The 22705-nt window shown below is 40.7% G+C and overlaps 1 protein-coding gene across 2 annotated transcripts in view; it reads left to right on the top strand.

The window, feature by feature from the left end:
* The window catches only part of man1a2 (mannosidase, alpha, class 1A, member 2), a 153618-nt gene that overhangs the window by 109782 nt on the left and 21131 nt on the right, over positions 1 to 22705 (top strand). For both annotated transcript variants that reach the window (XM_085375241.1, XM_085375242.1), the window contains exons 7-9: positions 4828 to 4922; positions 15659 to 15782; positions 16016 to 16109. In XM_085375241.1, coding sequence (XP_085231367.1) covers positions 4828 to 4922; positions 15659 to 15782; positions 16016 to 16109 — 313 coding nt within the window. The remainder of the gene's footprint in view (positions 1 to 4827; positions 4923 to 15658; positions 15783 to 16015; positions 16110 to 22705) is intronic.

The raw sequence follows: 22705 nt of genomic DNA, 5'->3' as shown, positions 1-22705 counted from the left end.
CAGCAGTGCCACTTATCATGGCATGTAACAGTGAATGATAGTTTTCGTATAAGACTGTAACCATGCAGATGCTATTAACAACCCTCCACAATGTACAATATGAGGTTAAAAAAAAAAAGAAGAACAAAGCACAACAGTTCATTTTTGTTATACAGCATTTTTAATGTAGCTTACCATAAGTAGTGGGCATATCAACTGAAAATATAATATTGTATTAAGTCCTTACATTTACTGTATCTTTTCAACTCAGACCATAAGCTCTACAATATTGTCCACTTTGTTTGTTTTCTTCTATATTAATTTAACCTGTGTCTCCTGACTCTTCAAACGTGTCTTCCTTACACGCAGCCAAGATTTCGGCCATAGACTCTATAAGACATGGATGTAGGTAGCATGATCACTCACTGGTTTCTCAAGGCTCCGTTTGAAGCCTGGAGATGAGCGTTTCCACAGTCGCCATCTTGGTTGCAAAAAGCAGACATGATCAGTGTCGCCTCAAGAATTATTTCTTTTCTTTTTTTTCCTCTTTATTTATAAAGTTTTGCACATGTAATTTGACATATCAGGCCCAATGCAGAAAGTACCAACGGATATAAAGACATATATCAAAACAAATTATGCCTTTAAAATTCGGATGATAACAAGAAAAAAGAAAAAAGGAAGAAAAAACAACAACCCACGCACAGAAAACAACAAAAAACAAACAAAAAACAAAAAATTATTTAAAAAATCAACTCCCTCCCAAAACCATAACAAAAGGGAACCCTGTGGTACAAAAGTTCAGTCTGTTGTAAGTGTTTTCAACGAATTAAAGTAAATGATAAAAGGCTGCCACATCTGTGAGAACTTATTAACATTTCCTCTGAGTCTAAATTTTATTTTCTCCATTTTTAAAAAGAACATAACATCTTCCAGCCAAAGTGATCGGGCTGGAGGGTGAGAAGCTTTCCAAGACAGCAAAATGCGACGCCGTGCCAGCAGTGAAGTGAAAGCGATAATATCCAGTTGCTTACGACTAAGGTTCAGGGTGGCGTCCTCAGAAACACCAAAAATGGCAACTAGTGGACATGGTTTGAGAGTAACGCTCAAAACATGAGAGAGCACTTCAGAGTAAAAAGTCCAGTATAATTGAAGTGACGGGCAGGCAAAAAACATATGAGTTAAATCACAGGGGGAGGTGTTGCATCTGTTGCACAGGTCAGGAATGCTGGGGTATATTTTAGATAATCTAGATGTTGAGAAGTGTAATCTGTATACCGTCTTAAACTGAATAAGGGAGAGTCTTGCACATGAGGCTGAAGAATGAATTCTGTCAATTACTTTGTCCCAGTAACCTTCAACAAACTGAAGACCCAGTTCCTGTTCCCAACTCGAGGCAATTTTCTTGGTTGAGTAATTGCCCGATGCCGTAATTAAAGTATATATTTGTGATATTAGAGCCTTACTGTGAGGCTTCAACTGGAATAAGTCTTCCCACCAAGGCTTGAGAGGCTGATTTGGAAACTCTGGCAAGATAGAAGATGCACAGTGTCTTATTTGAAAGTAGCGGAACAAATGATACGAGGGCAAATCATACAAAGAACAAAGGTCACTAAAGCTGAGAAAAATGTTATCTTTGAAGAAGTCATAAAAACATTTGATACCTTTTCTTGCCCATATACGGAAGGAGGAGTCCACCAGGGACGGGGGGAAGAGGTGGTTTTTGCAGATTGGGGTCAGAGCAGAAGCAGAGACAGAATTGACGTGACGCCGGAATTGATACCATATTTTTAGAGAGCCAATTAGAACAGGGGTTGTCTGTGAATCGTAACAGGGAAACGGGAAGGGATGAAAATAATAGTGCTGGGAGTGAGGAAGAGAAACATGATTGAGCCTCAAGGCAACACCAAGACGCCTGAGGATCAGGCAGCCAATAGGTATACTTCTGAATGTTGGCTGCCCAATAATAAAACATCAAGTTGGGCAGAGCAAGACCCCCACTGAGCTTACCCTGTTGTAGTGAGGACATACTAATCCTGGGGGTCTTATTTGCCCATATAAATGATGAAATCATTTGATTCACAGATTTGAAAAAGGACTTAGGTAGAAACAATGGGATACACTGAAAAAGATAGAGGAATTTAGGTAGGATATTCATTTTTATAATATTAATCCTGCCAAGAAGTGATACAGGAAGATTTGCCCACCTTTGAAAAGCCAACCTTACATAGGTCAGCAAAGGGTTAAGATTTGCTGTTCGCAAAGCTTTAAATGAACTGGTAATATGCACTCCTAGATATCTAAAACCTGAAGAAGCTAAATGGAAATTAAAATCTGTCTGTCTAAGCTCTTTTACAACTGGGTTTATAGGAAAACATTCACTTTTTTGTATATTAATCTTATACCCAGAGAAAGAGCCAAAACTCAGAAGTATTTTCATTATAGAGGAAATACTTGAATTGTTGGATTTGTAACATATAGTAATAAGTCATCTGCATACAGAGCAACCCTATATTCCGTACCACCACGAATAACCCCTTGAAACAGAGGCGACGTTCTGAGAGTCACAGAGAGAGGCTCTATTGCTAAAGTGAAAAGTAAAGGTGAGAGTGGGCAACCTTGACGTGTACCACGTGATAGAGTAAAATACTCAGAATTCACATCATTAGTACAAACAGATGCCAGTGGCGTAGTATATAAAAGATGAATCCAAGATATAAAACTGTCACCAAAACCAAATTTCCTCAAGACTGCAAAAAGATACCCCCATTCCACTCGATCGAATGCTTTTTCAGCATCCAGTGAGATCACCACCTCAGGGACAGTGCTATGATTTTTGGAGTATATTATATTAAGAAGGGACCGTATATTAAATAAGGAATGTCTTCCTTTAATAAAGCCTGTCTGTTCGTCTGATATAATAGAAGGGAGAACTCTTTCCAAACGGGTTGCTAGCAGTTTGGATAAGATTTTAAAGTCTACATTAAGAAGGCTTATTGGTCGATAGGAGCCACAACAGGTAGGATCCTTTCCTTCTTTATGCAGTAATGAGACCGAAGCCTGTCTTAGTGTCTGAGGGAGAGAATTATTTAAGAATGATTTCTTAGGGGTTCCCATATGGGGGGGGCACTAAAATATTGGGGTGGCACGCCAAAAACAGAATTTCGCGTTTTATTATGCAGTTGTCAGATATAGGTTTCTTAAAAAATATGGAAAAGAGAGAGACAAAGGAATTATAAGCCTAGTTAATTTCCTGCTATTAAAGTAGATATCACTGAAAATGGGTAGATATGAAAACCAAATAAGATTTTGAAGCAGTAATAAGTAACAAGTTCATGTTTTAACTCATTGTAGGGTGTCTTCTTCTCTTGTGTTAATGTTTATTAGAGTTATTACCAACCACTGGGGGTTGGTAATAACTGTTATTGACATGTGGTGGTTTTCAGATAGAATGCAGGTTTTTAGGCACTTATGCATTGGCTTAATTTTTTCAACCCAGAAGCTACATCCATGTTTAATGTTGCCTTACAAAAATGGCTGTTGGAAAAAATTTTTAAAAGTAGCTTAAAAATCAGGCAGGACACGAGATTGAACTTGTGTGCATAAAGCCGTGCACACCAAAACATGTCTGTCTTCCTAGTGTCAGTTATATGTGGACATACAACATGATATAAAACTATTGCAAGGCAGATTAAATTTATTATGACTCTTATAATAAAATATATAAAGAGGCTACATTTGGCTCCTCCCTGCCACAGGAGGTCACCTCAGTGGGTTGCATGTTTGATTTAGCAGAGTTTTACACTGAATACCCTTACTGACGCAACCCCCAAAGAGGATTTGTAATTGTACTATTTTAATTGCATAAAAGAGAAAATTAGAGTAAAAAATAAATCGCTTTCACTCTTTACTTTGACTATTGAAAGGCCATAACATCGGCATTCACTGGCATTCCTGCAACACTACACCACTTTCCCCCCCACACTCCCACCACAACCACCCACCCGTTCTGCAGGTGTGCTTCTGTTCTCACAGCTGGATCTGTGTCCTTTAGATGACCATATTAAGAATATCCCATCTCACTGACATCAAACAGAAACAAAAGCAAAATAAAGGTCCTGTGCAATTTAGAATGGAAACAAAAGCCATCTTCTTTCTGTTCTATTCAAATATGATGTAAAATGTGTAAGATAGTTTATTAGAATGTCAACTGACCGCAGATGAAAGTAAACGCCTGCTGCTGGAAAAAGGTCTTTTCAGTAGATGTTGTCGTCTCAGTCGCTGCTGAGCTGACTCACAACATCCACAGTGGCATTTTCAGCTTTCAGCATTTCCTGGTATTCAGTTAGTTCAGCAGTAGAATAACCTTAGTTTCCTTTTATCTCTTTGATTGGCAAGCTGAGAAAAGAACAAGCGCTGCAGCAAGGGCTTCTGAGCCTTCATCTGTCAAACTAGCAGCAGAACTTGTGTAATCTCCAAACGAACACGTCCATTTCTCTGCATCAGTCTGTAGAAATTAGACGCCAGTCATGATAATAGAAATTTAGACTGTGTCCTATGCCCTGCAAGGTTTTCTCCCTAGAGATATCGGTATTTCTCTCAAACTGCAGCACAGTTTGAAGGGAGGTTTTGCATATATTAAGATTTCTGTATTCTCCAAAAATCTGCTCAGCTCTGTGGCCGTCATTTAGCACTCATGTCTCTCCCAGTATCCAACATTCTGCATTTGTTTGGTCGTTGGCAGTTGTTTTATGCTTGTGTTTGTCAGGTTTTTGAGTCGAACATTTAGCCGGGCAAATGAATGAAGTGTATATGTTTAACGTGAACCCTTTCTCTCACACTCTCTAGGTTTTCAAACTGAAGGCAGTCCAGCTAGCTGAGAAGCTGCTTCCTGCCTTCAACACCCCCACTGGTATCCCCTGGGCCATGGTCAACCTTAAGAGGTTAGTGACACTACCACTAAAAACCATCCCATCATCTGTTAGGTTCTCTTAAATGCTGAAATGAGTATGAAATAAATTCCACACGGTCAGAAATGCCAGTTTTCTTTTGAGACTACACAAGATTTAACAGATTTCACCAGAATACTAATGAAGAGTTTACAGATATAAGTTTGCTTTACTTAACTACAGTTGTGGTTGGAAGTTTACATCCACTCATCACGAGCACGAATGTCATGGTCACGTGTTTTATTGATTACTTTGAAGTGTTCTTTTTCTAGGGCAGCATACATCTCTAATGAATTTAAAAAATAAGAATAAAGCACATACATTTGAGTTCGTTTTGGATTATCTCTAATTGATACATGTAACCTCACTAATATCTGGTTAAAAACCACTCTGGAAGTTGAATCTTGACCAGATAGCCATCAACAAGTTTGTGGCATAATTCTGTCTGGATATTTGACACTCTTCTTGGCAGAATGGGTGGAGTTCAATGGTTGGTGTCTTGGCACTGACCCGTCATTTAAGCGTAGTCCAAACATTTTCAATATGGTTGAGTTTGGGGCTTTAGAAACACCACTCCAGAAGCTTGATGGAGTAATTTGTAAACAACTACAGACACTGAGCATCAGTTCAAACAACTAAGTACGTGTTACTTAGATGTGTCACCACTTTGTCTGAAAGAAGAGCCAGACTTTCACCCTCAGATCAGAGGAAATTAGTTAAGATGTTCAAGGAACAACCTAGAAGCTATGAAGACTCAAGCCTGTCATGACCTTGAACACCAACGTCAAAGTTCAGAGGGAAGCCAGTTTGTCACCTTCAGCTGAGAGGGTGTTCTGATAGGACAATAATCCCAAACAAGCATTAGCACGCACTGGTTCTGGAATGGATAAAGCAGGCTAATAATAAACTTCTCGCCTTCCCTATTGAGCACCCGATTGAACACTTAAAATCCAGGGAAACCATTTAATTTAATCTTATGTTTTATTGATATATTTTTCTCTTTGTAAGGTGACCTTGGGTTTTAGAAAGGTGCCCTCAAATAAAATGTATTATTATAATTATTATTATTATTAATTTAAACCTTGATAAATTGATAAATAACTCTCAATTACATTACATTTTTGATTCCTGAAAGTAGCCACCCTTTGCTTTGACAGCGCTGCAAACCCTTGGCCTTCTCTCAGTGAGCTTCATGATGTAGCCACCTGAAATGGTTTATACATAATGGTTATACACTAGACTTTTTAGTCTCCCTGTCTCTCGGTTTAGGTCAGCTTTGCTGTGATTTACAGTTCCTTGCAGACAGAAGGTTTGACCAGCAGGTAGACAGTGCACACAGCCAGAGCTGTGTGTCTATGTTAACTGTATTAGCAATATCCCCTGTGAGCGATATCATACAGATGTAAGAGTAGAAAAAATACCATCTGACACTGAGTATTTAGTGCAGTGTTTTATCAGAATCAGAATCAGAAAGGGTTTTATTGCCAAATGTTGAGCAGGTTTACAACATTAGGAAATTGCTACGGTCCTTCAGTGCAAACATACTGTCATAAATTATGCTAAAATAGACATGAAAATAAAAATAAGAATAACGGTGTGTTCACACCGAACGCGATGGACGCGAATAGAGCGTCAGGTTTACATGTAAAGTCAATGGAAAGGCGCGATGACGCGCGATTGCGGGTCCCGCGAAAATTCGGAAGCAGATTTGCGTCGCGAAAACGCCAAAACGCGTGAAACGCGCGTCAGTGTAGCGCGTCTGGCGCGTTTGACTCGCGAATAAAACCACGCGCGTGAGTTTTTGTGTTGCATTTTGTGCATACGCGCGTTTCGCGTCTACCGCTCGAGTTGGAAAAATCTGAACTCCAGCGTCAAATCGCGCCGCGACAACCAATCAGGAGCCTGGTGACGTGGCTGTTACCTAGGTCAAAGGGGCAGATCCAGCCAAAGCCTTTCATACTTCAATGGAGGGGAAGGCTAATCAATGCGGTAGCAAACAACTCGGAGCTGTACAACACCAGCTGCTTTCAGTACCGAGACAGGAATAAAAAGGACCGAGCTTGGAGGAAGATATGTGAAGAGATCGGGCAACCTGGTAAGTTCATTCATTTCTCTTTTGAAAGTTTTCACTGACCCGGGGAAGCCGCACAAAAGCTAGCAAGCCACCGCTATTTTCCCACTGACGTACAAATACCGTTCTGCTTTTATGCATGTTGTCATTTAGGAATATATTTTATTGTTTATTAATAAACAGCACACAGTGGTCCCGCTGTTCATCCGTCACTGCTTTGCTTTTTCGCTGATTTTTTATTGCACAGTACAGCATTGCATTCTGCAGCCTGATTGACAAATCTCCTGCGCTTGCCAAATTTATCACGTTTGGTTTTGATAACCATCGCGTCCAATAGAAAAAACAGCACAAAAACACCCATAACTATGAGCCTCATTCGGAAATAGACACCTGCACCGTGAGGGAAAAAGGCGCACGAAAGTGGCGGGCAGATGAAGACAAACCGCGGCATAATAATACTTTTACGTTTTGCAATCTACAAAGGTTTGCACTTTGAGAATCAATTGTGAGAACTGTGAGTAATGTTCATGTGTGTGGAGAAAACAGTGTATAAAGTGCGTGGCCAGGGGCTAGTTATTCTGAGAACCCCTGCTGCAATAAATGAGGGACCACTGTCTACTCTACGATTATTATATCCAACCTGTTAACATTTAATACTGTATTGATAGAACGAACTGATTCTGCAGCAGAGCATCCCCTGTTGCTTCTCCTGGCTGCCCAGTCCCTGAGCTCCTGCTGCTGCACCCACAGATATGTACAGCAAGCACTGATACCTTTTTAGTCGGTGGGATTTCCTTGTGATCACCTTTACTAAATATCTACAACCAATCTGATTATATCCTGTTATTGTTTTTTTTTTTTTTTCAATGTTGAAATTAAAATCTAGTAGCAGCCTTCTCATTTCTTTGTGTTTTGTGCTGTTTTACAGGCCCACAGAGGAGGACGGCTCCGAGGCAGATGAGGGACGGGTCCCAGGACGGTCCATCGGCGGTGGAGCTGGCCATCCTGGAGTCCCTGAAGAGGCCACACCAGTCTCCAATGGAGCATTTCCTCCTCAGCCTTGTTCCTGCTCTGGAGAGCAGCTGGTCCTTTTTATTCCTGTCTCTCTGTAAATTCTTATATTTTATATATTTATGTTTAATGTTTTTCTGTTTGAGACTTTTAATATTATTTCAAATAAATGTTTATAATGACTAATGTCTCAGTTCTACTACACAGCAAATGTTGGCACACAACTTGACACATGTAGAATTTATTTCATATTATACTAATGACAAAATATACTGATACAGTGGGATGCAGAAGTTTGGGCAACCTTGTTAATAGACATTATTTTCCTGTATAAATCGTTGGTTGTTACAATAAAAAATGTCAGTTAAATATCATACAGGAGATACACACAGTGATATTTGAGAAGTGAAAAGAAGTTTACTGGATTTACAGAAAGTGTGCAATAATTGTTTAAACAAAATCAAGCAGGTGCATCAATTTGGGCACCACAAAAAAGAAATGAAATGAATATTTAGTGTATATCAATGTGTGTGTCTCCTATATGATATATGGGTGCCTTTGTCTGGACGTGCTTCCCATCCAGAGCTGCACAGCACAGAGGAAAGTTCCAGCGCTCCTGGAATCCCTCTGTGATGGACCGCCAGTCTCCAGGTGAAGGCACAGCCATGAAGTCGTCCACTAGACAGTCCCAGATGGACGTCGCTGCCTGGGGGGTGATCTGGCTCACCGTGGACACACCGACTCTGAAACTGAACGCGATGGTCCTGAAGGAGTCCCCGGTGACAAGGAACCTGGACAAAATTGTTCAAAATCAGTATTATGTGTACTGCAGTTACAAAATACATTATTCAAATTCCAAAATACTTTTGTGATGTCAGATATAAATCACAAAACTTAAATCTTACATAAAACATTTTGTAATTATAAGGATAATTACAAAATGTATATTAGTGTCACGGTCCGGGGCAGCGGCCGTGTGGAGAGTGGAAGGAGGACTCAAAGCGCAGCACTCATTCAGGTGTGAGGGTGATTTATTGATAATAACAAACATAAAGAGGAGATGGCAAAACAGAACTACGGATGAACTAAACTGGGTGAAACTACACAAAGGAGTGGCAAACCTGAACACGAAGGGAGAACAGCAGGGAGAGCACGCAGAGGATTTCACAGGGTAGATGCAGAGTACGCAGGGTAACACAGAGGATGAACACAGGTAGGAACACAGACGACGCGACGAGGAGCAGAGGAAATCACACGCTATAAATACACAAAGAGACACGGGGGAAACAGCTGGACCTGATTAACCTGACGAGACAGGGGAACACTAACACCAGGGACCAACAGAGGGAGCACAAACCCAGAACCCAGTGTCTAAAATCCCAAACACAAACCATCCCAAAACAGCCATGAATAATAATGAAAGTAATAACAATAAGTACATAAACATAAAGTCACTGAGTCATGGTCGCAGGACCATGACAATTAGATAATATCTAAAACAGTTGTGTTTTGTTTTAACTTTAACATATCATAATTTGATTGGTAGCAACTTTCACAACTACAGTGAGCCAATCACTCATAATTCCTAAACATGTCAATCAGGTAGGAATGAAGTGAGACATTAATAGAAATAAAGAGTTGTATGTTGACATGTAGCCCTTTCCTTGCTTAAATCATTAATATTTTTGAAAAATTAATCTGTGATAAGACAGCTTATCAAGATAGAACCATGTAACTAAAGATGAACCAAACTGTTCAGTTTTATCTAACTCTGTTTTAATAAAGGCTGGTGACCCCTGCTATAGAGTCTGACAGCTGCAGGGATTATATACAAATATTCAACTATCCCAGAATTAAACCAGGTCTAAATAAAAAGGAGTGAGTATCACTACAAGGTTAACTCAGTGGTCCTAATGCTACAGTTTGATATCAGCAAACACCGAGCGCATACATTGATAGGACACCACAGCCATGCTATCATGCAAACACTGATAACAGCATAAATCGAATTAAATCGGGGCTTGATGAGACCTTCTGAGTATCACTAGAAATATTATAAAGAGTCGTCTCTGTACCACAGTTTGCTTTCAGTAAACACCGACAGCATTCACTGTTAGCATAGCACATCCATGTTAGCAGTGTATAACTGGATGGATTAGCATATTAGCACAGATATCAATAAAGTACTACCGTATTAAATAGTTTTACTAACCTCAGGCAGACGGACAGGCGCTCTGCAGGTGGGATTGAGCGCCTGTAGTTGGTGTCTAGGCGGGCGATGCTGGGACCGACGAGGGAAAGCAGGTCCTCAAACTGGCCGAGTGAATGACGGTGATAGCGCTGGAATCGGCCGTCATCCAGGCGCAGCTCCTGGAGCAAGTGGTGAAACTCACCAAACTGCTCATGCCTCTGGAGGACCTGATGGACCCAGGTACGGCGAGGACGTCTTTTACGCTGCTGCTCTGCTCTCCACAGTACATAGAGAAGGGAGACTCTCTCTTCAAGCGCTAGCTCGATAGCTGCCATCTTGCAAAGATACCGGTCTGGCACAACTCCCTCCCACGTTCCTCCCACATTTCCGGTTCACGATGGATTTTTCTTGGACACGCGTTGAGACGCGAATGTACACGCGTCAAATTAGGGGCGTTTGGGGCGTTTTATTCGCGTCCATCGCGTTCGGTGTGAACACACCGTAAGAATTAAAAGTGCTAAGTAGATAGATATATACATGAGTGCAGGTGGTGATCAGTGCCGAACATGGAATGCTGCAGTGAACACAGCGTAGGGTCATGTGTTAGTGGTGGGAACAGTCATACGGTTATTGTTCATGTGTCCAACAGCAGAGGGGAAGGAACCGTTCTTATGGCGAGAGGTTCTGGTGCGAATGGACCGGAGCCTCCTGCCTGAGGGGAGCAGGTCAAACAGACTGTGTCCAGGGTGAGAAGGGTCAGCTGAGATCCGAGCTGCACGCCCCAGTGTCCTGGAGGTGTCCTGGAGGTGTCCTGGAGGTGTACAGGTCCTGCAGAGATGGGAGTCTGCAGCCAATCACCTTCTCAGCAGAGCGCACAACACGCTGCAGTCTCTGTGTGTCCCTGATAGTGGCTCCAGCGTACCACACGGTGATGGAGGAGGTGAGGATGGACTCGATGATTGCAGTGTAGAATTGCATCATCATCCGTGTTGGCAGGTTGAATTTCTTCAGCTGCCTCAGGAAGTACATCCTCTGCTGGGCTTTCTTAATGACGGAGGTGATGGTGGGCTCCCACTTCAGGTCCTGGGTGATGGTGGTACCCAGGAAGCGGAATGAGTCCACAGAGGTGATGGGGGTGTCAGTCAGGATGATGGGGGGAGTGGGGCTGTGTGCTTCCTGAAGTCCACAATAATCTCCACTGTCTTCTGGGCATTCAGCACCAGGTTGTTGTGGCTGCACCAGGACACCAGACGTTCAAGGCAGAGCTGAAGTCCACAAACAGGATCCTGGCGTAGGTTCCTGGGGAGTCCAGATGCTGCAGGATGAAGTGTAGAGCCATGTTGATGGCGTCATCTACAGACCTGTTGGTTCTGTATGCAAACTGCAGGGGGTCCAGGAGGGGGGCCGTGAGGGTCTTGAGATAGGAGAGAACCAGGCGCTCAAATGACTTCATGACCACAGATGTCAGAGCCACAGGTCTGTAGTCATTTAGTCCAGTGATCCTAGGTTTCTTGGGGACAGGGATTATGGCATTGCTGCATTTGGGAAGTGTCGATGTTCTTGTGAGCTTGAAATGATCATGGAATCAGGAGAGCAATGAAGAGAATGAGAACAGATTATCACTAAGTGAAGAAAAGATGAAAAGCATAATGGATCTTGTTTAATGAGAACAAATTGAATGGAGTAGAAGAAAATGGAATAAAGGGAATGAAGCAGGCAGCTTCATGAATATGAAGAGTTGTGGTGGGAGGAGGTGGTGTGAAATCCTCTTTTGTGTGGGGTGAGGAGGGGGGTGTTGTAGGTGAACAGTTTGAAGGTGGTGATGGCTCTATGGAGGGGGGAGAGGTGGGGGAATGAGTGTCCAAAGTGTCTCTATTGTTGGGGCCGTTGGAGGTGTGAAGGCTGCCTGATGGCTCGTCAAAACGGCAGTAAAAGTCGTTGAGGGTGTTGGCCAAGAGCAAGTCATCAGTGGAGTGGGGGGTTTTAGGCTTGTAGTTGGTGATATTCCTAAAACCTTTCCACACAGAGGCCGAGTCATTCTCTGAGATCTGCTGCTGCATCTTCTCAGAGTGCTGATGTTTAGCAACGTCCACTTCTTTAGTGAACCTGTACTTGGCCTCTCTGTAGCAGTCCCTGTCTCCGCTTCTGAACGCCTTTCTCTTTTCCAGCCACAGCTTTTTGAGTTTAGGAGTAAACCAGGGTTTGTCATTGTTATAACTCACCCTGGTGCGTGATGGCACAATGCTGTCCTCACAGAAGTGGATATAGGAGGTGACAGTGTCCGTAAACTCGTCCAAGCTGTTAGAAGCAGCCTTCATTGTGTCCCAGTCTGTAGACTCCAAACACGTGCGAAGCTCCTCCACAGCCTCGTTGCTCCACAGTTTTTTAGTCCTCACGACAGGTTTGGAGAGCTTCAGCCTCTGTCTGTACGCGGGGATCAGGTGGATCATGACGTGGTCAGAAAGTCCGAGTGAAGCGCGGGGCACCGCGCGATAGGCCCCGCTGATCGTGCTGTAACAGTGGTCTAATGTCCTCTCCTCTCTGGTCGGGCATTTAATATACTGCTTGTATTTGGGAAGCTCATGGCTCAGATTGGCTTTGTTAAAGTCCCCAAGAGCAATGATGAGAGAGTCCGGGAATGTCCGCTCCATGTGCAGTATCTGCTCCGCGAGTGCGCACTGAGCTGCCTGCACATCCGGATCTGGCGGGATGTAAACAGCGGCCAGGATGAATGAAGCAAACTCCCGCGGAGAATAAAACGGTTTGCAGTGAATAAAAAGGTATTCCAGAGAGGAAGAGCAGTGCTGAGCAATCACTGTTACATCTGTGCACCAGCCACTATTAATGTAGAAGCAGACACCTCCACCTTTGGTCTTACCACAGAGAGAGAGGCCTGCCGGTCCGCGCGCAGCAGATGAAAGCCCTCCAGCTTGAGCGCGCAGTCCGGGATGTCCTCACTGAGCCACGACTCCGTAAAACATAAGACACAGGAGGAGGCAAAGTCTCTGTTCATGCTTCTCATCAGGGCCAGCTCGTCTATCTTATTCCTGAGTGAGCGTACGTTGGAAAGGAAGATCCCAGGAAGAGCAGTTCGCAGTCCGCGTCTCCTCAGACGCACGAGTGCGCTGGCTCGCTTACCTCTCTTTCGGCGTCTCACTTTCCTGATCACAGTCTGCAGTAAATCTGCCGCAGATGCGACAAATATTGGAAGTAAATCCACAGGTGTTGTAGTCCTGTAGTTAAGAAGCTCTTCTCTGGTGTAAGAATATCCAGAGGAGTGCCCAGACACAGAAGTTATGCACAAAAACAAAACAGAAGTAACGCACTGAAGCACCAGGGCATCCATACGCGGCGCCATCTTGCTTACCAACATACACATTTTTAAGGTGCTGTTGAATCCACTGAAAGAGTTAATAAAAGGTAGAAACACATTCACAGTTTTGCTGCTTGGACCTCACAAGTAAAATCATTGCTTTTAATGTATTTAAAAGTTGGCTTTGACTTTTCTTTTTAGGTCTTCCAAACTCAGAAAGGGTGTGTGTGTGTGTGTGTGTGTGTGTGTGTGTGTGTGTGCGCGCGCGCGCGTGCATCTCAATAAAGCCAAGCCCAAGTGTTGAGGGAATTTTTTGGAAGTTGTGCAAATTAGTTTTATAAAAAGCTGCAAAAAAATCCAGAACCAGTGTTAAATTCAACTTTTAGAAACATGTAGCCATCCTGTTTGTAATGCAGGTTCTAACAGTGCTCTGCTTGCCTGATGTATAATCTTACTCTAACATTCATCTCTTTCTGTTCTTGTTAGTGTTTTCTATTCTCGTTTTCTTTCCTCCTCCCTTTCATTTCACCCATGCACAGAATGAGAAACTTTGTGCAGTTTTATGCCTCATGTGTACGCTCTCTCCTGTCCTAGCCTGCCCTCTCTATTATTAGTTTACATTTTCTTATTCAGCATGAAACAATGAAATCAAATTACATCATTGCTGGTCGCTACATATTCAGTTATTATGTGTGTGTGTATGTGTACGTGTACACAGATCACCATCCATAGCTACACAGTCACACGCACCACAAATACCCTTGGGAACAACTGTACACAGAGGAATTTAAACCAGAAAAAACAATAAGTGACAAACCTGTTTATATAAGGTGCTTTACACACAAACACACAAGTCACAGCCTATTAATGTTGCATCCTGTCATGTAAAGCTGAAGATGATGTTTTACTGGCTGCAACTCTTACTTCAGAGCATATGAACAGCCTGAAGCTCTGCTGTGTTTCTCTAGACCAAAAGATATTTAAATTGATTATATACCATATTAGCACATTTATATGGTTGTTATGAAGATGAAAAATTTAAAACATGCCATTAAAAAAGTTTATTTCTTTTGCATTCCTGTTAAATTTTTATTAGGTTCCTATTAAACTTGACACAGGTCCTTAAAAAAGTCTGAAATACACCTGCATTTAAAAGACTTAAAATAGTATCAAACTTTCTTAAAGTTAGTTTGCATGGTTTCTAATTTTAAGTAAAAGTGCAACATGACTGATTAACACTTTAGTTTAACAGTGACAAAAGTAATGTAACCTTGTAGCTTTTAAAAAGGTTGCAACATAATAAAATTGAAAATGAAAATGTTTTTTCTGGCATGTTGTATCTTTAAACCCTTCTTTACTTCAGTGTAACCGCATCAGTACCGGTAATTTCCATGAACCATGTGCTCTTCCTGTCTTATGGAGTGCAGCTAGCGAGAGCTCCAAGGATGAGCGGAGTCATTTGCTAACGTTTATTGCAGCTGCTGGTATTATGCATGCCTTCACAGTGTGGTTGTGCTTGACTGTGTTTTTGCCTCAAGTAGTAAAATAAGTTGTTTTCACCTTTAGAAGAAACTGTTTTCTTACGTATTATGTTGGAGATAGTTTAAGTAGCTTCCTTTTTAAATACTAAATCCTTAACAGAGGCTGAAATGTGGCTCTTGCTCTCACATGTTCCTGGGAGTTTCGTCTTGTGTGCACAGCGTGGAATTAAAATGTGTGGCATTTATCTGTGATATCACAACATGATACTTTTATATCATGTTTAATTTAATCTGGTGTTGCCATTGATGATATGATGTGGTGCAGTCCTGGTCATGACAAATGTGTTTGTCTTTTTTTCGCATTGTTAAAGGCAACAGTAGGGAAATGGTTAGCATATGTCTTGGTTATACAAATTCCTTGATAGATCCAAGATAAGAAACATTAGAGGAAACCATGATGATGATAAGAATGAAGGCCTGGCTAGCCTTGTTGGGCTCTGATAATGTGAATAAGGCAGGTATCTGAAAATCCTTGCCCTAAAAACTGACACGTAAATCCTTATTCAAACTGTCCATCCATCATTGGTTTAAGTTGAAACCTAACCCTTTGCCACCATGACCAAGTGTCATTTCTTTGTTCTTGTTTGTTCTTGTTTTCTTCAGTGGGGTCGGCCGTAACTGGGGTTGGGCGTCAGCAGGCAGTAGCATCCTGGCTGAGTTTGGGACCCTCCACATGGAGTTTGTTCACCTCACCTACCTGACAGGAAACCCAGCCTACTATCAGAAGGTAATAGTATGAATGTACACTATATGTCCTAATTTTCATGCTGGCGTGCTGATTTGTTATTTAACTGCGGATAACGGTCTAGAAAATGCCAACAGTTTTTTGAGAAAAAAAATATAGCCTTTTATCTTAAATAAGAGAAACCACATTCAAAATAGAAGTGCTGAAATATTTAGATTAAAAAGGAGAACATTTCCTGTTTGGATTAAAACCGATCCGACTGGTGTTCCTCTCAGGTGATGCACATCCGAAAGCTACTAGCCAAAATGGACCGACCCAACGGGCTCTACCCAAACTACCTGAACCCCCGGACGGGCCGCTGGGGCCAGCGTAAGTACATGTATTTGTGTTGACATTATCGCATAGCTCCAGGGCTCTCATTAAAGCATTGTAGTTGTTAGCATTAATTTATGACTTTTTTGATGTTTTACTTTTTCATGATTAGACATTAGCTTAAATCCTGCATTTGCTGAACTGTTCATACATTTCAGTGTTCCATTTGTTGGGGTGAAATGGCTTGTCCAGTGTTGTAATGAAGCATTTCTTTTAAGCATTAAATATGATTTAATGCTCGAGTTCCTGCATTGCTGCATTTGGGAAGTGTCGATGTTCTTGTGAGCTTGAAATGATCATGGAATCAGGAGAGCAATGAAGAGAATGAGAACAGATTATCACTAAGTGAAGAAAAGATGAAAAGCATAATGGATCTTGTTTAATGAGAACAAATTGAATGGAGTAGAAGAAAATGGAATAAGGGGAATGTAGTATTCCCAGTATATCGATTACACTCGGCAGTCAGCCAGCGGAAATGAAGAACTCTTGAAGTAAAGTTAGGCATGCAGTGGCAAACTATTCTTTCTCTGAAAGCAGTCATTTCTTTAATTATATCTCTGCTGAAAAAATGATCTGCAGAGACAGCAAGCATTAGTCAGGGGTACATCAAGTTTTGAATTATACATTGGAAAACACAAATAATAATAGAAAGAATGATTGCTGTTGTATTGAGGCAAGGTAAATGCTAACTCAAATGTGGGTTTGGACACAAAGTGCGTCACTGGACCGTTTTCTGTTGCTTTTTTCCTTTATATAAGCAAGCAGTAAGGAGAAGTGTTTTTTAGCTGGACAGAAGGCCAACAGAGTGTTGTAGTAAATGAAACTTTTGTATATAATATAATCAGTAACTCTGCAGATTCTAAATGTAATGCTGGTTAAAGCACGCACGCACGCACGCACGCACGCACGCGCGCACACACACACACACACACACACACACACACACACACACTCCTTTTCATATCTTAGTGAGGACATCTCATTGACATAACGCTTTCCCTAGCCGCTTACCCTAGCCATCAAAAATGAATGCCTAATCCTAATCCTCAGCCTAAACCCAATTTTAACCCTGACACTAAAACAACATTTGGTCCCCACAAGTATAGTAGTGTGCAAATTTTCTGCCCTCACAAAGATGTCTAAACATATACACACCCACACACACACAGAGCCCTGAATGTATGCTCGTTGACCCCTAACAGTACTTAAGAGTATTTCAGTTTATTGTCCAATCTTTCATAGGGGCTACTAAATATTTCTCTTTGTTTATTTATCTGTTCATTCATTTTTTAAGCATGTCTTTCACATCAGAGACTTAGATGCTAGTTGACTGATATGTGGTTATATATGGGTCTGGTGTTTGTTATCTAGGAATTCCAACAGAATATTAAAGCATTGTGGTTTTTAAAATATACCCTTTCAGTGTGCACACTTTTTTTATGGAGCACCATAGTTTTTGCCTGAAGATCAGATATGACATTCTGCTTGGGGTTTGCTCTTTAGTTCAGTGAGAGGAAATGAAAAGATGAAATCTGTTTCAAATTGAATATATAGTGTTTGAGGTTTTTTTTGTCCTAGGTATAGTTGCCATGGTAAGAGAGTGCCATATTCAGCCTGTTCAGTTTTACAGCACCCAAAGTAAGATGGAGAAACTGGGGAAAAAAGAGAAACAGATGAGGTGATGGTGCCACTCTTAAGTCTCCATTTTATTAGTTTTACTTGACAAAACAAATGAAGAGCACTCAGGGACAGATAGATAAATGGAGAGGCTCATTAATGGATGGATAGGTGGCTTGGCAGTCAGACTGATGCACTTGTAAGTGCACAGACTATGAGCCAAAAGCAGGGAGAAATAAATGGTTTGAAGATGGAGGGTGGGCAGATTGATTGATGGATGAATGAATGCATTAACAGATGGATAGTCAACTGGCAAGCTGGAGGACTAGGCAGGTGATGATGGATGTTTTATGTTTGCTTATGTGCATGCATGAGTCAGGAAATGAGCCTTTCTTTACCTTCCTGCGAAATAAAATGTTTAAAATAACAACTTTTTCTGCGCATGTGTATTTCTGTGCCTTCAGTGTAGATCAGTCTGCATATATGAGCAGAGTTTGTTTCCTGCTCACACTTGCATGCTGCTCCTTGAGTGTCTGCATCGTGATTTTTATGGCCAGGCCACATTAATTTGCTGCTATTTGACCTTGTTGCCTTAGCAGTGTTATTGATTATAGGGAGTTATGTGAGAGCAGTGTAATTAATATGAAACTTCAGGTAGATCAAAGTAGTTTTGAGCAGCAACATCCTTAAATGGTGATTTTTTTTTTTGTTGCAAAGTAATAATAATAATAATAATAATAATAATAATAATAATAATAGTAATAATGATGATGATGAAACATTTTGTTTATAGACACTTTTAAGACCGTCAAGGTCACCTTACAGTAGTACAAACAGCAGCAACAATACAATATAATAGAATATAGGAAAATAAAATTTAAAAAGAAGTGAGTGATTTCACTGTATTTTCACTTCAGTCATCATTTTCCATGAAGCTATAAAATGTTGCTGTCCAGTCATCTATAGCAGGAATTTGAAACCTTTTGGGACTGAGGAGCACTTGCAGGAAAGAAAACTTTCCAATGACCTCATAATCCTAACAGGGATTTAGCTGGCTGCGGCTTAGTGTCACTTCACAATGTAACTGAAATATTTTCATGTCTCACCTGATATCTAGCTGGCTAATAAGCCACGCTATGTAACAGCAGGCTCAGCGAACCGTGAGGGGAAGTGAGCAAAGTCGTTATAACATGATATAATGTGTTACCGTCATACCAGGGTTTCTATTGGCCCAGACAATGTGTAGGAGGGACTGATAGACAAACTAAGCATATTTTATTGGTCTTAGCATTTTTCTAATTGTATCAATGTTAATCCAATTTCCCCTCGTGGGACAATTAAGTATTGAATTAATTAAATGCACTTTAAAATGCACAGTTCAGTTTTATGATTTATAGCATATTATTGGCGAGGCTTAGCTATGGCTCAGAAACTCTTAAACATAATCGATCTTTAATGATCACTGTTACAATAAAATTACTGTCACTTTCAAACTTTGGAAGCAAACACTTATTGTTTATTAAATGTGTATTTATTGATAGGTACAACAAAGGCAAAATTTGCCTCTAGTTAATTAAGTTAAACTGATTATTATCCAGTCTTCTGTTTTGGAGCGAGTGTGTAACTCTTTTCTTTACAGCAGTGGGGTTTTTTTTTTTAAACCTATTGAATTATGTTTAAGGTTAAATTAAAGTAAATTGCCATAAAGTTAAATATGGTTGTTCTTTGTGTAATTTAGAAGACCTGTAAGATAAACAGAACACGGTGACAGAAAATGTCAAATCGAGACGAGATACATTTGTTTAAATTCATTACGAGGATGAGCTTTTCAGAACAGAGAGGCAGTGAGGCTGTCTCTCTCTCTCTTTAGTACCGTATCAGCAAACAAACCTAACAGAGACCATGAGTTAAAATCTGTGCAGCTGCAGGGTTTTCTTACCGTATTAACTTCTGTGACAAGTAGACAACCACTATTTGGAGGCTCTGTTATCTTCCTAAAAAGCTTAATTGGTTTGTACTTATTTCAGGGTGAAACTAACTGTAACAGACAGGATGAAAAACACCTTTCTTTTCTGTGATGGGGGTTTATTTGCAATAACTCTGTGTTTGAATTATGAATACTGCCAATGTTGGCATTGGATGAGACCGTTTGAAGATTGGAAGCGTGTGTTGACAGCATGTGCAGCGTTGCCCCGTGTATGTTAATGTGTAGGTGTGTAGACAGTAGTTAAGCCAGACTAATGAGGAATGAGTCTGAGCTCCCCTTTCTTAATGAGATCCAGCTGTGACTGACAGTGTTATTACCACACACTGTTCTGTCTTAGCGTAACACAGTGCTACCTATCTACACACAGCACCCACTCCCTCTTTGGAACCTCGCAGTGACTCTTCTTTGCTCCTGTGTATACAGTCCTTGTCTTTCATCTCTAGATGTTCATGTATCAGAGTTAAATATAGCCCAGACAGAATAGTGTTTTACATAGGTTCAGTATCTACAGGCTGTACACACTGCTACAGGTAAAAGTTTATTATTCAGTCCTTACTCTTTTCTCCCAAAGGATGGAGTGTAGGCAAGAAACAACCTGAAGATTAAGAGAACTGCCTTTATACCTATAAAGATTTTTTTTTACCAACAGTATCGGTGTCTTTCTGCAGCTTGATAAAAGTTTTAAAACTCTTTTATTACTTATTTTGGCTGGCATTTTGCCAGACTACTCTTTATTCGGAGCTCTTTATAAATTGTTTTTTAAAAAGTTATTATTTATGCAGTGTACAGCAGCTTGGATAAAGCAGCTATGTTGACTGCTTCTGCACTTGTTGCCAGTTTTTTTGCAACTTTTCTGGCTCGTGTACAAGACAATAACGTTCCCGTTCTCATTGATGTCATCTTGAATTGACATCGAGTCACTGAAAGAAGCCCAATTATGTTTTGTAATTTTTTTTCCTTTCTCCTCCTTTCAATAGGACTAAATGTTGAGTGAAAACATTTTATTCTTTGCCCAAATGGTTATTCATTGAATTTTTTTTAGAAAAATCGCCACCTCGATTTTGACTAATATATTCTTTATTTGATTGAAATAGTCTAGTCTATGAACAGGTTACCTCTTGTAAGAGTAGTTATATTGTATCAGCTTAATGTCTCTGTTACGTGAAAATGTTTACACACAATATAATGCTGGAAAACCTGTTTGGGATCATCCAGTTGTGTGGCTCCAGCTCCATTGTTTCTGATGCTGTCACTACTGCTTAAAGAACTTGGAGCTGAGTGTATATCATGTAAACTGTGGTGCCGAGTCCAACAGTGTTCTAATGGAACTTTGCCGACTAGTTTGTGAACTGCATTTCTTTGAAGTCCATAACGTGGCCACAATTTATCCATCATTTTCGGTATAACTCGACCATATTTTATATACAGTTTATGTACAATTACAGAGAATTCCAGGGTGTACTGTGGTGTAATTTAAATCTGCCTCACAATTATAGACACAACCTGACATAACAAATCGATATACTTTATTTCACCTTCTTAAAAATACAGAGGAGTCTCTCACGATGCTGAATGGGGGGTGTACCTCTGTGCTGCTTTGCAGGAGTAGCACGTGGAGTGGGTCAAAAACTCGCTCCGGTGGGTAGTTTGTGGTAAATCTGTAACACAGGTGTCCTAAGGTGAGCTAAGGAGGACAGAACCCTCTGGGGAGGAGAAGGGTAAACACTTGCTTGGTCTTGATTTTCAGACTGTGAGAGGTTTCTTCCTGTTAAAAGGGAGTTTTTCCTTCCCACTCTCGCCAAGTGCTTGCTCAAAGAGGGGGCTATTTGATTGTTGGGGTTTTCTGTATTATTGTAGGGTCTGCCTGACAATATAAACCACCTTGAGGGGACTGTTATGATTTGGCGCTCCATAATTTAAAAAAATTAATTGAATTAAATTGAAATGGTAAAGAAGACATTAAAGGATGCTAAATTAAAGAGTGCACTAACAGCCTGCACGATAAGTGAGCACTCTGTGTTCAATAAAGTCATGAAAAGTACAACAGTTTCCAGACAACAGTGTGTAATTGTGAAATAAATAATGATCAGTCACTCTGTATGAGAAATTAGTACAGAAATCCTGGTGATCCTAAAGAGTTCCCACTTTTCATTTTGCTGTATATGCAAAGACAGTTGTTTGTTTTTAAAAACTGCAATAACAATATGTCAATCTCTGCTGGTTCGGGTCCTTCACATAAAATCATTATACTGTCTCTTTTGATAAGATGCAAAGATGTTGTGTTTTCCAGGCAGCCTGTGTCCTTGACCTCTGCTTTGAAACAGAACGTGTGTGAAGCTTTGTGAAGGCGTCTTTTTTTACACATGCGTCTTTGTCTGTGTGTTTGAAGCTGCCACCTCAGCAGACCCTGCCTTTGATTGGCAGGTGCTCTCTGCATGACCCAGATGCTTTGATTGACAGAAAATAATGGAGACAGGAGCTTAGGGAGTATATGTGGGTGGATGCTAAGTTAAAACTGTGAGAGGTGACAGTAAAACAGAGTATGAGTAAAGAGTTGTAATAAAACTACCAAAACAGAAAAAGACTGTTAGAGCTTGGCATGTTTTCATTTGTACAACGCTTTTCCAAGAAAATTAAGTTCATAAAAGATGTTATTTTTTGTTTTTTTCCCTTGAAAGTAGATAAGTAGATGGTAATTTATTTGATACCATACCTCAGGGTCAAGGTCAAATTTTCTGAAAATATAAAGTTATGGATTAACTTGCTTAATCTCTCCCCAGAGCTGCTTGATTCAGCTGATTGTTGTGTTTGTAGCATGTCAAATATGTGTTACCAACAAGGAAATGGAAATGCATCTGGTGAAGAAACTATGCAACATCACCAAAAACCTGCAATCTGCAAATATTTAATAACGGATGATATATCAGTCGGGTTCTAATTACAGCAGATGAAAAGGTTTGGCTCATCATTCACCAAACTTCCGAACAGC

This window comes from Diplotaxodon limnothrissa, linkage group LG16 (genome assembly GCF_057381915.1).
Source record: "Diplotaxodon limnothrissa isolate DT_005_m linkage group LG16, D_limnothrissa_male_GT1.1, whole genome shotgun sequence".
NCBI classification, from domain to species: Eukaryota; Metazoa; Chordata; class Actinopteri; order Cichliformes; family Cichlidae; genus Diplotaxodon; species Diplotaxodon limnothrissa.
Note: the sequence above shows the minus strand (reverse complement) of the source record. Positions and strands in the feature narration are given on the sequence as shown.